The sequence below is a fragment of the Centropristis striata genome, chromosome 19 (genome assembly GCF_030273125.1).
Source record: "Centropristis striata isolate RG_2023a ecotype Rhode Island chromosome 19, C.striata_1.0, whole genome shotgun sequence".
NCBI classification, from domain to species: Eukaryota; Metazoa; Chordata; class Actinopteri; order Perciformes; family Serranidae; genus Centropristis; species Centropristis striata.
This window is the reverse complement of record NC_081535.1, coordinates 14,574,253-14,591,809: the sequence shown is the minus strand read 5'-3', so window position 1 is coordinate 14,591,809 and position 17,557 is coordinate 14,574,253. Positions and strand designations below refer to the sequence as shown.

Sequence of the window (17,557 nt, the reverse complement as noted above, 5' to 3'; positions counted from 1 at the left end):
CTTGTCCAAGGAATGTGCAGGGGTTCACAGTATAACTTGTAGGGCCTAATATATCCAGCCAAACATATAAAATATCAAACAAGACAAGAAAGATAGGCATGGATAACTTAGGCTATTTGTTTAGTTAATTTCAATTTCAGACACTTTTATGCAGACACAGTCCCTTTCAGAGTAGTGAGAGATTTTATTTTTTTAGATTTTATTATTGCATCATCATCAATATCAAGAACAATTTTATGTTGTAGCTGGTCAGGTTATTTCTCTTGAAATGTAGCGGAGTATAAAGTATAAAGGAAATACTTCAGTCTATCAAAATTAAGAGCAGTACTTGAGTACTTATTTACACCCTGCGTTATAAACTTTTTTATTTTTGACCAAACTATTCTACAGCCAATTAATAAATTGTTCTTAAATTTGAAATCAGCATAATTTATTATTTACAACTGACATCAAGTGATTGTTGGTGGCTGAACTGAGATCATGATGTAATCTGTGCGTGATGTGATTGACACTGTTTTGCTGCAGTTTGTCGCCATCGTGCGGTCAAAGTGAGAACGGCAGACGAGATGTTTTTGCTGTATACCCAGTTTATCTAAGAGAAAAGGCAGTGTGTAACACTGCCTTTTCTCTTAACTTTTAAACTTCCAAGCAGTTCTTTCAATGTATAACATGTCATTATCTTTCAGTTTTTGAAGTACAGTTTAGGGAATAAAAATACTCTGAAAAATAAGTTTTATAATCTGACAATTCAGTAAAAAAATAATAAAAAAAGCAGTACCACACCATTAATACCCAAATACAAGTAAAACATTGAGAATGTCACTTAAGTAAAAATAAATAAGTATCACAGAATTCACTTAAAATATCAAAAGTAATCGTCATTGATGTTGATGACTCATCATGCAGTATGGCACCTGCCAGCCTCTCATTAGGCCTATTGGCCAATGTTATTCTTATTAATAAAATAACATATTAGAAGTGCTTTAATATTGTAGTTAGTAAGGGGAGAAGCTAATGTAGATTGCTAGGCCATAATAGATAATTTAATAATGATGCACGTTTTGTATGTAATACCTTCAAAAATAATCTGCAATATAATTAGTAACTATGACTGTAAAATAAATGTAGTGGAGTAATAACAATATTTTCCTTAGTAATGTGATTTAAGTATAAGCACAGATGGTCTAAATGGAAAGAATAATTCAAGTACAAATACCTCACAATTTTACTTCACTACAGTTATATGTCCACCAATGCAAAATACTTCATTGTATTTATTTGTATTTAATTAAAAATTAAGAAAAACAGAACTAATTGCCTTTTAACAGGCTAGGTGTCAAAAATGTCACGGGAAGTCAATAATTGTATGGAAATCATACGCCTTTAGTGTCTTTGTTTTTCTCAGTACTTTTCCATTAGACGCCCTGATGTAAATAGCCGCTAGCAGCTAACACCGCAGCTATGCTATTTGTTTTCTATTTGCTAAAGGGGAAATCAAGAAGGACACGTAGTTAGTTTAGGCATTTATCTGCATGTGATAGCGTAAGATAACAAAGATAGTTAAGTTACGACACTCTATATATTATCTGATATCTTAAGTGTTATTATAACTGTGGTCACAGGTCAGGGCCAGTCAGTTTAATGAGGTGAAGTTACAGTCATGATCTTGACTTCCATCTTCGTTTCTGGTTAGCATTAGCTAGTTAGCAGGAGTGTGAAGCTAGAAAAAATGTATTCAGGGCTTAGCTATAACTATGACTTCCTCTTTCAAAATAAAAGTCCTTGGTTTTGTTTAAAATAGCAACATGGAGGGATGTTGTAATGTCTTTTCATAATTAAACAGAAGGTAATTCTTTTTTTTTTTTACCCTAGCCTTTGTTTAGCCAAATCAAATGCAGATAACTTTTTTCTAAAATTCAGTATTAAATTGGATTACTTTTATGCCAGGAAAAAAAAAGATACTAAGTCTTTTGTATCTATCTGTCATACTGTTTCCCAACCAGTATTCCTGATAGTGTTGCAAAGGGTTTAAAAACAGCATTTAGGGAAATACTATTAACAGAACAAATTCAGAAGAAATGATTATAATAGAAGAATTAGCTTAATAAATGAAATATAAAAATGCAAATAATAGAACATTTTATTTTTTGGTCAGAAATCTTTGTAGTGGACACGGACGTTGGATTCATGACCTCACTTGTTCTGGCAACAGTCCACTTGCCACCACAGATTATCAGTCTGTGGTGGCAAGTGTGTTGTTTTATGCTGCATCAGACAGAGAAATGCAGGGCGGTTGGACAGATTAGTCAAAAGAGCTGGTTCTGTGGTTGGAGCCAGGTTGGATACACTGGAGGAGGTGGTGGAGAGATGCACTGTCAAGATGTTCCAGGCCATCCTGAAATACCCGGATCATCCGCTACACAAAACCTTTATGGACCAAAAAAAAACCCAGCAGTGGACGGCTCCTATCTCTGCGTTGAAGGACGGAGAGATTCAAAAGATCCTTCGCTCCTACAGCCATCAGGCTGTCTCATTCTTCCAGAGATTCTACCAGACTAACTGAATTTCCCTTTGGGATAAATAAAGTAATTTTGATTGATTTGATTTGATATAATAGAAGAATTAGCTTAATAAATAAAATATAAAAATGCAAATAATAGAAAATATTATTTTTTTTGGTCAGAAATCTTTGTAGTGGACATGGATGTTGGATTCATGACCTCACTTGTTTTGGCAACAGTCCATAAAAAGTATTAAAAAGATAACAGATTAATTAGATAGTATGAATAGAAGTTTGTTTTACGATGGACTAATATTTTGAAATTAAACAAGGCAATCTACCGGAAGTGTGTGACTTCATTGCGGGTGACTTGACGCGTGTTTTTTCTACCAGCTCCTGACTCTCCGACAGATCATTAGCTTGCCGAGCATAGCAGAGAGCAGTCAGCCCGTCGTGTCTCTACCCGAGGCCGGATGGTAAAATCCAACCTCCAGCGGATCCTAAACAGTCATTGCTTTGCTCGCGAGAAAGAAGGAAAACAGCAGTCTATAACTACCATGGCGGATTTGAGTAATGGTATCTGTGACATGATTGGGAAGTAAGTAAACGATGAAGAATACCTCACCTAGCTTACGGCTAAAAGTGGCGTGGGGGAGGGGTGGCTAAGCTAACCTAGCTTGCAGCTGCTGAAAAAGCGGAAGTAAAACGCTTTTAACTTTACATTTGCAGTTGTTGTGTCTGAAACGCTGACGTCCAAACGTTACATGTGTTGGCGGCCATAGTTTAATTGTCATTTTAAAAATTGTCATGTTGAAATAAGCTACAGATGTGTTATTTACAGTACCGAGAGATGTCATGATTAGCATTAGCATACGTTAGCTATGGACCTCGTCGAACCCGAGGTACGTCACTGTAGTTGGCCTCGGCGGCTAACTAACCATCGAGCATCAACATTACAGCGTATTTGACATTCATTTTCTCGATAATTGGAATCTAGCTAATAAGTTAGCATCACCGCGATGACGCAGCTGGCCTCAATTAGCCGGTTAGGGAGGATGTTAACGCATACTTTGTTAAATTTGCTGTTTATTTCGGAAAACCTACTGACAAGCCATTTAAATAGGATTGTTTCAGTTCCCCTCTCATTAACCTATATTAAGACCAAACTAACTTCAATGTAAATAAAAGACAGTTTACTGTCAACAACTAGGAATTAACAAATGTTTGAAGTTGTAGCCGAAACGCGACTGTTAAAACATTGTACTGATTTGCCACCTAAGGAGACAACTTAACGTTGCGTTACGTTATTACTTGACATTACAACATTTGGTGTTAATCCAGGACAATAAAAAAAAACGTCAGGTTAAATATTTTCCCGTTAATTCTTCAGGTCAGCAAAAAATTATGACCACGTTGATCTCGTGAGCTGATAACATGTCAGGTTGATGATTACGCAACTCAGAGTTTACCGCAGCAGACTCGTGATGGTAGGACTAGGTACTCTAGTCATAGCAGACACGGTTTAGAAGTAGTAGAGTGTCTGTGGTAATAGTAGTTATTATACACGGCAATGCGGTGGATCATGTAAACAGATAATTCGCTGTCATCTGTCTGATGTTACTCTCGTTAATGAAATGTTTAAAATGCTATACTGTTCCTGTGTCCCGTTCCTAAAAGGCTTCTTACAACAAAGTGAAATACATTGGACTTAGACATTCAACTAATTTACAGATGACCTTAGTTATTCAAAATGTTATCTATTCAGTTAGGTTTTATAAACCAAAACTCATCAAAAAATAATTATTTGTAACTCATGGTTAGGTATTTAAATAAAGCCACACTTTTAATTAATAGGCAGAAAATATAACTTGACTTTGAAGTGATAGCTGTTAAATAATGAGCTGTATTATTGTACGTGAACTTGAGCCATTAGACGATTAATTGATTTGTCAGTCCACAGAAAGTTTGCAGAATTTTTTTTTTTTTTGAACGAATGCTAAATAATCACTAGTGAGGATTTGATGCCTTTTTTGTCACACACGATGGAAAATGGAATATGTGTTATAAGCATTGTTTACAAAATCCTCCTGGGTTGTCAGAAATTTTGAGAATTTTTTAGTCAGGAAAAAAATGATCAGAAAAAAAAAATCCCCAGATAAATCGATAATAAAAACTATTTATTTTATTTAGTAAGTTTGTTTTTGGTAATTATTTTAGCAACAATGAAACATTTGCTAATTTTAAGTGTTTAAGCTTCCCTTCTTATTTTTTTTTTTTTTGTCTGATGATACTGTAAACCGCCTGTTCAGGGTTTGGGCAAAATAAGTATTTTGTAAGCTTTCGAAAAATTGAAATGGTATTTTTCACAATGGGTAATAACAGCCAAATGGATTGAAAATTACAAGAGTTGCAGGCCTAATAGGAACCAGCTTATGAGATCGGCTTATGTTTGTATGAAAATCTGCCATGTACATGGCTTTGTCAGTGTGGTTTTTATAATGCGTACTAGGTCACAAGATACAGTCTGTTTACCCAACAGTTTAGCAGCAGGTTTTAGGTTTTTGGTTGGTTGCATGCCACCGCTTCCTGCTGTGTTGGTACACCACTCTTTAAAAGTTCTGTTAACAACTCTGTAAACACAATGTCATTGTTTTGGGGAACATTAACCGTAAGCACCGTAAGAGCACCCAGGCCTGCTTGTTTAACACAAGTTGTGAATTGAGCACTTAAATGCTTGTAGCTGCAGTATTTGGTCAAGTTTACAACTCGGAAAAACGAATTTAGGTTATAATCAGTATTGAGTAATCATGCATTTTATTGCAAACAAAGCCAAGCTGCTTGTAGTTAGTTTTCTGTGGTACATGAGCACATTTTAGCAACTGCAATCCAAATCACTTGCATCATCTCAGAATATGCTGTATGTGCACTTTAATGCGCTGTTATGAAAATTAAATTGCTGCGATTCTTCTCGGCACACAATGACAAAGTTGGCCAAAGCCCATATTTATCTGTGTTGAGTCCTATGACCTGTTTTTGAGGTTGCAGTTACATAAAAATCCTTTGGTACATGTTGAATCACAGAAAAGCTTTTGTCATAGGTTCATTATCGATTGTGATTTTTCTGTTACAGTATTGTGAATATGTCCTTCTTTGTCCTCCCCTCCAGTTTGTCCCTGCACTGTAGTAGTACCCGCAGCCCGGGGCCTCTGTGGTGCTCCTGATGCCCCTCTCCCACCCCTGAAGATCCCAGGTGGGCGAGGGAATGGCACACGGGATCACACTCCTTCAGCTCGGCCACTCCATTCAGTATGTATAGACACACAAACTCTCTTGTTGCTGAAATGTAGTCAAAGGAGCTAAAACGCAGATGCAGAAATGAGGAAAAGCTGTTTTTAGTTTAAGACAAGAGTAGAAGCTGAAACCATTTCCTGTCACCTGATCCAGCACCAGAGGAAGACACGCACTTGGTTCATCTTCCATGCTCAGAACTGACACATTATTCAATTGATTTTACCTTCACAGTTCAGTTTTATAGTTTCAGTTGCTTTGCTGGACCAGATTTGCAGGCCCATCATACTAGTTACATTATAATTGGACCTGAGAGAGAAACATTCTATCGAAACAACACAGACACATTAAATGTCACCCACTGCTGTTTTCAGTTGTGTTACCTGTGTTTGTGTTTCCAGGATCGAAAGTTGACTGTAACGGAGGAGCCAGCAGGGAACGGTCGCCCTGGGATACTCCACTTCCAAAGTCGTCCTACTGTTACTAAGACAATACAGTGGGATGCTGTCCTAAGCAGCAGCGCACTCTACGTGGAGATACCTCTTGACCCTCTTCCTGAAGGCAGCAAGGAGAGGTGAGGACAGACTGTTAGTAACAGGAGACACTTGAAGTGGAATAAAGCTTTAGGTCTTTACAGTAGCACACTTCAGCCATGTTACAGAAGAGTAATCAACCACTTAAAGTTGGAGCAAAACCATAGACTGTATAAAGATGGACCATTACAGCTCCTTAAAATTTAAGCCAAAACCAAATGATGTCAACAGTGCAAGATGGCAGTGCCCATATTTGGAATACTTTGGCTTAATTTTTGTACAATGGGGGGAAGTGGAGATGCACCATCCATTCTTTATACAGTCTAGAGTAAAACGGGTAAATATATTTTGTAAATATTGGCATGGAAAATATTTTTTAAAAGATGACTGGAAGGATATTGGACCCTGGCAGCCTGTAGATTTTCAAGCTTTGAATAATATACATTTTAGCCTCATTTTACAGATTGAGGTTAGCTGATTTGCATCTGAGCAGAAGCCAAACCAGAGCCTTTAAAATGATCATAAAAGACAGGATACTAGTTTGCATTAAATTAGGTTAGTTATGTTTTGTACCATTTTCTAACCAAAGCTGCTCTGTTTTCCCTCCAGTTTTGCTGCTCTGTTGGAGTATGCTGAAGAACATCTGAAAGTCGCTAGCGTGTTTGTCTGCTTTTACAAGAACAGAGATGATCGTGGTACGTGCTAACAGCCCTGTTTTCACCAGCACATCTTTTTTCACTCAGAACAACTTTGACATAATTATTTTGTTTTGACTTGAACTGCATCATAACATATCTTGTCCCTACCTTATTCTTTCAGCTAAACTGGTGCGTACATTCAGTTTCCTGGGCTTTGAGATTGTGAAACCGGGCCATGCCCTCGTCCCACCTCGACCCGACGTATTCTTCATGGCCTACAATTTTGACAGGGACTCCTCGGACGAGGAGTAGCCCTCTGGACAGCCCCTCCACACCCCGCTTACTTCCCCTTTTCTTCCCATTGTATGTTTGTCCATCCCGTCCCAGCTTACTCATTTAAACCACCGTCTGTGTTAAACCCTCAGCGGTAGCGCTCTGTATGCAAACATTCATTTCCCACATGCTTTTTGTGTTCAAGGGAATATGTAAGATGTGCATCTCCTGTTTCCACCATCTATTTGTGTGTTTTATCATTCTGTTTTCATTGAAGATTAATCGGTGTTGTCACCTAAAAAAAAAGAGGGAACCTTTCGTTTTTTGGACTTACAATCATATTGCAGATGTCATAGCTATAAGTCGGTATAATTTCCATTTCTTGTCAAGTCTTTTTTTTTTATTGATATTTCCTTTTTATGATAGATTATGGTGGAGGATTCTTCATTTCTTGAATGTACAATAAAAAGGTCATCAGGTTTACACTCGGGTACTCCAGCTTTCTTTTGATTGGCAAAATAATGACTTTAAATTTGTCTCATTTTCCTTCTCTCTGAACTTAATAACAAATACATTTCAGCGGGACCAGTTTTATTTTGTAGCATTAACATTCTAGTATTTGGATTTTTGAAATGTTACTTTTGAGTGACAGCCCCAGAAATTGGTACTTAAAACACCGGATAGTGAATCCATTTAGACTAGTGGAGTGAAGAGATGAATGCTGTTGCATGTGTCTGTAGGCGCTTCAGTTTCAAGTGAAAGATCCTACGATGAGTGTATTGGTACAACATGTAAGGAAAGTGAATAATCCAAAGTGCTTTTGCTTCTTTCTGCCATGTATATCTGACAATATTGTAGTATTTTGTTTTGGGGGTTGAAAAATGCTGTGATGTTATGATTGGATTTTATTTACTTTTATTAGCATTCCTTTTAACTTTTTTTCATGATAGTAATGAGTTTGTTGTTCACCTGCATAGTGGTACCTGTTGTGCTTCTGTGATAATAAAACAAACAAAAACAATTCATTGTCTTCCGTCTGCAGCTGTTCACCAATACATTTAAACTAAACTCCAACAAGTCTGATGCCTGATCTGTCAGACTGCCAGAGCCGATCTTTTCCGAAATCCGTGTTCAAGCAGGAGGTCTGGGGTAGACCAGTTTTGTGATGTAATAAACGGCATCAACCAGAGTGGTGAGTTTAAAAGCACAGCCACTCGTTACACAACCATCTGTGTTTTATATAATAGTTGTATGTACCCCTATGACTGAACATGGTGTACTATAAAGCTCATTTAATGGCCCCTAATCATACTGTAACTAGTATCCAACATTACATCCTGTGCTGCTCAGCATGCACAAACTCAGAAAACCAGGTCAGTTACAAAAGAGCAGCAGGGCAGACAGCCAGAGCATGTCCTGTGTCTTCACGCCACCAGGGGGCTCCACAGGACACAACTACCCATAACCACTCGGTCACTGGTTTTTAAAGGAGCTTCTGCAGTACACACCAGTGTCAGATATGCTGCTGAACACATGTCCACCGGAAGCCTGAACTACAGTTGAATTTACCTTATTAGACCTGTTTGTGTGTATTTGACAGATGTTTCGCCTTCTTTTGTTAATTTTGCTGCACCCAGAACAACTTAAATGTTTATGATTAGTACAGTAGTCTGGTAACCTCATGTTATTTCCAACATGGCACTGCCGACCTTGAGCAGATGTCCAAACAGGAAAAATAACTCCAAACACCTGCGTGGGTGTGCAGCTCCTTTAATGGAAACAAAAGCAACACCTGCTTCTCTTTGTTAGTGCAAAATTATTTACAGGGTGCATTCCAATATCCATACTACCATACTATTAATTATGCGGGAAACAAAATACAGAATACAGTATGTTAAAAAAATACCAGGATGTACTACAACATCTGGTCACATTTTGCAGTATGCAAACCAGCAGTTTTCTGGCTTTACTGACTTGCAGTCCTCTGAGAAAGAGGGAAAAAGTTAAGATGTAGCATGTCCTAATTGTATGCACACTGCATGCATCAGTATGTACTTTATGAGGGCAGCTGCGGTATGCAAATTTTTTCTTCTTTCTTTGTTTTTAAGTATGCAGTTTGGAACACTTTATTTGTTCTCCTGAAAGAGTTAAATGGTTCTTGTTTTGCGGGCCTTTTCCCCCCACAGCAGCCATTTTGACTGCTTCATAGTAGGACAGGCACAGGTGTCACTAATAACATTAACCAGTTATATTCAAAAAGACCCAGTAAGCCATTAGTGTGACAGTAATGCACAACACCAGGACAGTGAAACAGAAGCAGCTAAATGGAATTCAGCCATTTTTTAGTACTTTTCCTACTGTGACATGTCAAAATGTCTTCTGTAATGAAAAGGCTACTGCCGTTTCATTGGACAACAGTGAATGTAATTTGTACATGCTGATTATGATGCAATGCCTCACGTAGGCAGTGTAGCTGCTTCATCTGAAATGTTATTTGTTACACTTTCTGAATGAAGAAAAAAATCATTAAAAAAACATGAAAAAATATTCTAAACTAACTCATTCACAGCTATTAAAAACAAAGTATCCACCTCTATCAGTTGGTGGAAAATAATAATTAAATTAAATAATAATGCAGAGTACAACTTGTACTCATTTCTGCAAAATGTGAAAAAATAACTTAAAATAAATGTCTTTCAATGCTTTTCAGGGAAAATTTTATCATTCACCTTTTATGGGAAAACAATAATTTAGTTGCCCTAATGTCAGAGAGCTGTTATTAAACTCACTAAATTAATTTAGGAGTGGGAGTGAAAATGGTCTGCTTGACCACGTTTAACTGCATTTTCTGCCATTAGTGCCACTTGCTATAATCTACCAATTCACATTTTATATTATTATAAATACAATTCATTAGCCTTGTGAAATCTTTAAGATATGGGACAAAAAGAATAGAAGCATTTTTTTCTGGAATCCAAATATTTAATAGGTACATATCAAGTATTATTATGACATGTATAAAATTTCAGATCACAATATGAAGCAATGAAACTCCTCAGACTGGCATATGCTGCAAACGTTTGAGGTCGCCACATAAAATGACTAATGATTAAAATAGAAGAGAAGCAACTAAAATGGTAGAAAAATGGCGTACAGACATAGATAATAGTAAGCATTCTAGTAAAATTAAATGCGACTTTTCAAACTTTTTTCTTCAATAGAGTGCAATAAAAATAAAAAAACAACACAGCACTGAAGCCAAGCGTCCACAAGACGTCTAAAAATTGTTAGTACTGTAGGTTCACGGAGGGCAGAGGACGAGGAGAGAGAGAGGAGAGAGAGGGAGAGAAGGTCACAGCAGAAGAAACGAGGGCTATTAGCTTGCCAGTCAATGCAGGGAGAAAATAATCTTTGAACAAGATTGAGCAACAGTGGAAGTAATGCACATCACAGTTAGCTTTAAAGACCATAGTAGCATTTGTACTTGCATGTTGTAGATGAAAAGAAAAAATCCTGAATGATTGAACAGAAAACGAGGACATCACCACAAACAAACGAACAGCCGGCCAATGAAAGGGGATCTTAATGTTACAGAGCTGAGAGAAACCGACGTGTACAGCAGCATGGTGTCTGTCATTGTCTCAGCTCTACACTAAACATGGCAACGCCTCGGAGGCCGTGATGATGTCAGTGAACGAGGGCTACATTGTCCCACGAAACCAACTCGAGTGTAAATCAGCTGCATTATGTGAAATTCAGCACTTCAGGTGACCTCTGTCCAGATCACAGATCAGTGCAGCGTCTGTGGTGCCGCTGCTCTCCGTGGGGATGTTTTTTGTTTTTAGTTCCTATCAGACCTGCCAACCCTGGACATTTTAAAGTACCATATCAGCACTGGGAAAGATGCAAATCCACGTCAGCCGCTTAAGATAAAAGAAATAACTCAGCAAATACAGTTGCATATGTGTAATATATGTGATGGTGTGTCAGATCTAACGGATAAAAACATGAAAATAACGGATCATGTGTGCGAGCAGTGTGCATCATTACATGGTAGCAATAAGCTTCTATCTGTCCAGTTATATATATAACTGTATTACCATGTCGCACTACGGAGCACAAGCTAAAAAATAGTCAAAAAAGTTATCAAATTATTAGGAGAATGTACAACAAAGGGAAAAAAATCACAAAAGGATAAAAAGGGGGAAAAAGTTGTATTTAGGGTTGCAGCAGTATACCAGTTTCACTGTAATTTACAGTAATTATACTGTGTACAATTATGCATTATTATTAATTATTTATGGAAAAAATGCAACCTGCACAAGTGCATCTCTTTTCCTCCTTGACTGTTTTTCTAAAAAGAGATTTCTTCAAAAGGTCCTACTCCTAATTTCTTTTGTTCAAACTGGATATATAATTAGTTAAGTTTTAATTATAATTAAAAAGCTCTTATGATTTAATTTCTTAACCCACTGAGGCCTGAAAAATCGCTGGGCGATTTTAAAATAAGCCTCTAATTTTCTGGAAATTCTGGAAAAATTCTGGAAAAAAAAGTGTCAACTCTTCTACTAAATAATAGATTTTTCAGCCTCTGTAGCAGATAGAAATGAAATTCAAAAAGTATTTGAGAGCTTATACAAATACTACAAAACGACGTATCCGCTTTCCAGGCTTCAATGGGTTAAAGGACAATTGTAATTTGTAATTAAAGTAGCTATAATTATATTTTACCATATACATTGAAAGCATTATATTTTCTGATACATCTCTCATACCTTGAAAGTCTTATACCGTTTCTATAGGATTACAACAGTTTGACTTGGTCTTCCTTGTTAAGGCAGTATTCTTAAATTGTAATTTACGTGAAGCATCCACATACATTTCAAATACAAGGAGGGGCAGTTTCTCACTGGTGAGGCTGAATCCACTGGATAGTAACATATAAGAAAAGGTATGAATACAAAAATAGTTTTAAAGTAGTGTTTAAAGACAACTCTTTGTTCAACGCTCATTTGTATTTTCAGTCTAGATTTGGTGAAATGAGTTCCTAATGTTGCGGTTTTATTTTTAAGTTACACATTGAATCCACACAGACCTTGTTCTCTCAAACTGCTTGACTGATGATTCATACAAATCATAAAAAAACATCACTATTCCGAGCCAAGATATTAGAACGCATGCTCTTAATCCGTATAAAGATGTACTATGTCATCCAGCATATCCAAAATAAACAAACTAGTTTTCTCACTTTGGAGCCAACACTCTGTGTCAAGAAATCCGTTTCTGTATTTACGTATTTAAGACCTACGTATTGAGCACAGCCAACAATCAGACGTGATCAGTAACTCAAAAACATTTCTGTTTCCTGCTATTTAATATACAACTCTGGGGTGCAGTGAAGGACGTAATTCTGACTTTACCATGCACATACAACTGTTTACATTAGGGTTTTAAACCACCAAATTTCTGATTAAATCAGAGAGATTGAGACATTGAAACTGATTGGGCATTAGGTGCAAAGCTTCGGTACTTGACAGTTATTGATAGTCTGTGCTACAAGGCACTCTTGTCCTACAGGTCGGACCGGTGAATAACGCTTAATGACAATAGTGTGTTTCTATCTAGCTTATATACTGTGAATTGGGGTAACACTGCACATTATGGCCTCGGAGAGTGCTAGTGTGAGCTCCGGATTAATCTCGTTAGAAACCTTTTTATCAAGGAATGAAAATCAGTGGCCTTTCATGCTCAACCATGGCAAAATGAGACTAATGTATCATTTGGATGCAACGTGACAACAAGTCACACATCATGCTGGCTGTGCCATCACACTGCTTTCCTAAAAAATGAGGAGAGAAGCACCCAGAGCTCTCCACTGAACATTATACTACATACAACAGAGGGAACAATAGCAGATGAATATCTGCTGAGCACAAAATATGCTAAACTATCTTTGTGTGAAGTCCTGCTTGATTGTGGTTGCTTGGTAACACCAGGGACAACCACAGCGTGCCCTTCTAGGCGTCATTGAAAAGACCATGCAAGCAGCACACCTCAAGCTTTTCTAGCATTTCAGGTGCACTGCATGAAAATACTTTCCATTACATCATTACAAAGGGAAAACAGAATGTACTCATCTGATGTACAAGGACAGTTTTGTCCATGCCATCTAACGGAAGAACCATGGAAATGTGAAAATACATGACATGTCTAATACAGACTCTCACTAGTGTTAGAGGTTTCAACAGCACTTATAAGGGATTTAATAGTGCGTATTTGTTTAGCTTGTACATTTATTTTTAGCTGCTTTGAAAAAGAAACAAAAAGTGCCCTAAAGAAAAGATGATAGTTTTTTATGGTTCTGTTTGATACTTTTATATTCATGTGTGATGATTCCTCAGCAGAAGTCTTTGGTTGTGTTTTTTAACTAAATGCCTTTTCTGCACTTAACATAAAAATCTGAGAGTTATGCCTGTTGATCAGTGTTGCGTTTACTAGAAGAATGCTGCTTTGTTGGACTCAGAAATCTCCCGACACTCCAAACGAACCGGACACAGCTGCCAAATTTCTGTCCTCTGCACATGCACTGCAAGCCCCTCTGGCGAGACATTTTTCTGTTCTTATTAGCTTCAGGTACAGCAATGGCGTTACTCCAAGTGACATGAGCAGCTAGCAGAACGCTAGCATGTGCTCCTGATTAACCTATAAAAAAAAAAGTAATTGATAAAGTGCTTCGAAGGCATTAAACATTGTGTGCTTAATTTTGTACAGAGGCTAATCCTTCACTTTCCGAATATTATCTTGCCATTAACTCTGAGTCACATGACTTACTTGCTCATTCTAAATGTTGTGCAAGGGGTGTTGTGCACTGCTGTGACTAAATCACCGTATTAAACTAGCACCTTTATTTGCCAAGTGACTAAAATACTGCACATAAATGAAGCAGCTCAGTTTTTTGGTGTGAAACTGCGTACATGGTACACAAAATGCAAACAGGTTGGCAGGAGTCTAACAGAGGATTTTATGATATTGCTGGGGAGAAATTTGCATTCAAACGATCAATTGTTGAGTGAAAAGCAATACAAAAAATATCTTGAGGTGGCTAGTGGATGTGAATTTGGGCTCCTTTTTGTGCGTTTGTGAGGGGCAGGAGTAGGGAGGTTAAAAAATGTCCTTGTTTGAATTTCAGGCTGGTGTTAATGGAGACAGTCCAGGTTCAACAGATGAGGTCAGTCCCTACTGAGGTTGTTTGTGTATGAATGATTGTATACATAAATGGCTGTATATGCAATATACATTTGCCCGTGGGTAAGTACAGTATGTGTGTGCAATGCAGTTTAAAGTGGAGCTCTAGGTACTTGACGGTATACGCGAGTGCACAGAATGGATGCTTATGTGCGTGTTTTCTACTTATAAATGTGATTTGGACCTCATCGGCCCTTGCTGTAACCGGGATAGAACTGGTCGAGCAGCACCTGAAGCGTCACGTTTTGGGTCATGACATAGTCTTTGCCCAAGTCGTGGCGGCAGGCGGGACAGGTGTACACCTTCGCTCGGAACGACCGCTGTAGACAGGTCTGAGGAGAGAGGAGGGAGGAGGGATTTAAATACAAGGGCAGGGATTTAGAGCAGTTGTAGCTCTGAATACATTCAGTCTGAACCAAGGTTATTACAGTTAACGAAAACTAACGAAATAACGAAAACTAGAAAAAATCAAAAAAACATTTTGTTAACTGAAATAAAAACAAAAACAAGAGTTTTGAGGAAAAAAAAAGATAACTAACTGAAACTGTATTGTGTGGTTAACAAAACTAAAACCAACTAAAATTATGGTAAAAATTTTGTGTTCGTTTTCGTCTTTCTCAACATTTTTCATACATAATCCAGTGTTTCTATTACAAAGAGGATTCCGTTAGTGAACATGCAGGAACACACTGGTAAATATGTTTACGGAGACTGGGATGTCTACACTCGAACCAAAATTCAAAACACCTGGAACTGTAAGAGTTAATAACCTTATTGGGGCTAAAATGGATAAGCCAAAGGAAATAAAGGCAAAATGTATTATGACCTCTTTTAATCTCGCGCCCAACACATAGCCAATTACAACTAAAACTAACACTTAAACTAATAAAAACTAAACTAAAACCAAGCATTTAAAAAAAATAAAAACTAAACTAAAACTAGCAAACTCACTCTAAAAACTAACTAAAACTAACTGAATTTGAAAACAAAAATTCACAATGAAATTAAAACTAAGACTAATAAAAAATCCCAAACTATTATAACCTTGGTCTGAACCCACCTTGCAAACATTGTGTGAGCAGACGGTGGTGATGGGTTGGAAGGCCAGCTCTTGGCAGCACACACACATGAAGATCTGCTCCATCTTCCGCAGAAAATTCTTGAAAAACACACAACAGGACTAGGTTAAAAAACAACTTTTAGAAACGTGTTGGTGATTCTGCCCTTTTAACTTTCATGCTTCCTGCTACCGTCGGTTTGAAGGCTAGAGAGCTAATTAGCTGCACAGCTGCAGCACATTAAACAGCATGTAAGTGTCACTTTATTCCGGCTAGATGCTGGTGTGGTCCTTACTCTTCAAAATCACTGCTAACAACACACTGTCTGCCTGCAGCACACTGAACACGCCCCTGCAGTCAGCCGAGATGAAAATTAAATGAGTATTTCTGATTTCCCCCAAAGACCCCCCTTATTTTAATAACAATATATTTCAAAACCACACTGACAAAAAAAAAGGATGACTAAATGTGACTTTAGTTGGACAATCTGAAGACCAAGGGGATGAATTTAATTTTCATGGATCAGTGACATTCAATGAGTTTTCCTGTAAGAGGCTGCAGTGTGTCATGCTTTGTGAACAGTGTTGAGTGTCTTGAGAGTCTAGGGGGTACGGTACGACGAACCTATGGAATAATGTCATTGACTTACAAAAAATAAATAGATAAAATGTCCTCAGTCAATCTGCTTGTTGAATAATACAAATGAAAGGTTATTCTTTCATTGTATAAATCACGGAGATCATTGACCTGAATGCAAACGGCACCAATAAAAAAAATCTAATACCTACATTTTGAAGTGCAGTTTCTTACCAATACTCTCTTTAAACTACCTCTAAAAATCCCTGAATATCTCTGTGTTTATTGAGCAAGTTGACACTGCAATGGCGATTTAAAAGAATAATATACTGTGCAGTTCTCGCCCTGGGATTCATACCGGTCCTTCTTTAAGGTGTCCCATGGCTTCATCCCAGAGTTTCTTGTTGGCCGTGTCCTCCCGGATCAGCTGCTGCTGCTGTTCGGACAGCTGGAAAGTCTCCTCTATCTTCACCTTTTTCGACGGAGGCTCTGCCACTGGTGACTCTGGTAAAGACACACAAACAAGACTGAAAAATGCAGCTTGGACAGTAGTGAAAATGAAGGTTTAGCCCTACTAGGTCTATTACCAAAAGGCATTCTTACAGATATTACTAGCAACAGCAATTAAATGCATTACAGTAAGGTGGTTGAAGCCTGACCCCTCAACATATAGTATGTGGTCTGAAAAAATAAAGGAAATATATCAAATGGAACAAATAACAAACTCCTTAAGACTTCAAAAACATATATTCACTAAAAGGTGGAGCCCTGCTATGGGTATACTGATATAATTTTATTTCTTTTATTCCATTTTAATTTATATTTTTCTTTGTCATTATAGTCTCTGTATTTTTTGATGTACCATAAGTGTTACCATGTGTATGAAACAGCAGATATGTTGAATATCATTCTGTACACGATTGTGAATGAAGCTTAAATAAAAACTTAGTTAAAAAAAAGAAAAGAAAATTAAGGTTTACATTGCACTGCTTGTGGAAAGCTATACGGAAAAGAGGTTTCACTGCTCACACCGTTCTCACCTGTCCTCTTCTCACAACACCTTGTCTGACCTGCTTTGAGATTCGTCTGTAAATGCACCCACCAGTATTTCTGGTTGTCTTCTGCTCTCCATTACTCTGTGGCTCCTCTTCAGTCACACTGGCCATCGGCAGCTCGTCCTCCTCTTCCTCGTCATTTTCTTCTTTCTCCTTGATCTTGCGTCTCCGTGGCCTCCCCCTTCCGGGATAGTGCTTACTCCGGCCGCCGCGACCAGGTCGGGCGCAGGCCTCCTTCTTTGTTTTGTTAGCCATGGCAGCCAAGTACCCGGGTGGGTACTGCAGACAGTGGGAGTACAACACATGAAAAAAATACTGCATATATACATGTACAGTCATGGAAAAAATGATTAGACCACCCTTGTTTTCTTCAGTTTCTTGTTCATTTTAA

The 17,557-nt window shown here is 37.7% G+C and overlaps 2 protein-coding genes across 2 annotated transcripts in view; one reads left to right on the top strand and one right to left on the bottom strand.

The window, feature by feature from the left end:
* The first annotated feature begins 2,911 nt into the window (after positions 1-2,911).
* Positions 2,912-8,253, top strand: oaz1b (ornithine decarboxylase antizyme 1b). Its single transcript, XM_059358362.1, is given in 6 exon segments — positions 2,912-3,098; positions 5,667-5,718; positions 5,720-5,806; positions 6,190-6,362; positions 6,931-7,016; positions 7,141-8,253. Coding segments are annotated over 6 exon segments (654 nt in total). The 5' UTR covers positions 2,912-2,973; the 3' UTR covers positions 7,272-8,253.
* A 4,439-nt stretch (positions 8,254-12,692) lies between these two features.
* Positions 12,693-17,557, bottom strand: part of LOC131992127 (E3 ubiquitin-protein ligase UHRF2-like) — a 33,716-nt gene continuing 28,851 nt past the window's right edge. Inside the window, exons 13-16 of the mRNA XM_059357575.1 lie at positions 17,214-17,445; positions 16,470-16,615; positions 15,538-15,636; positions 12,693-14,809 (exon numbers count right to left, since the gene is read on the bottom strand). Of these exons, the coding sequence (XP_059213558.1) occupies positions 14,663-14,809; positions 15,538-15,636; positions 16,470-16,615; positions 17,214-17,445 (624 nt within the window). The 3' untranslated portion in view covers positions 12,693-14,662. The remainder of the gene's footprint in view (positions 14,810-15,537; positions 15,637-16,469; positions 16,616-17,213; positions 17,446-17,557) is intronic.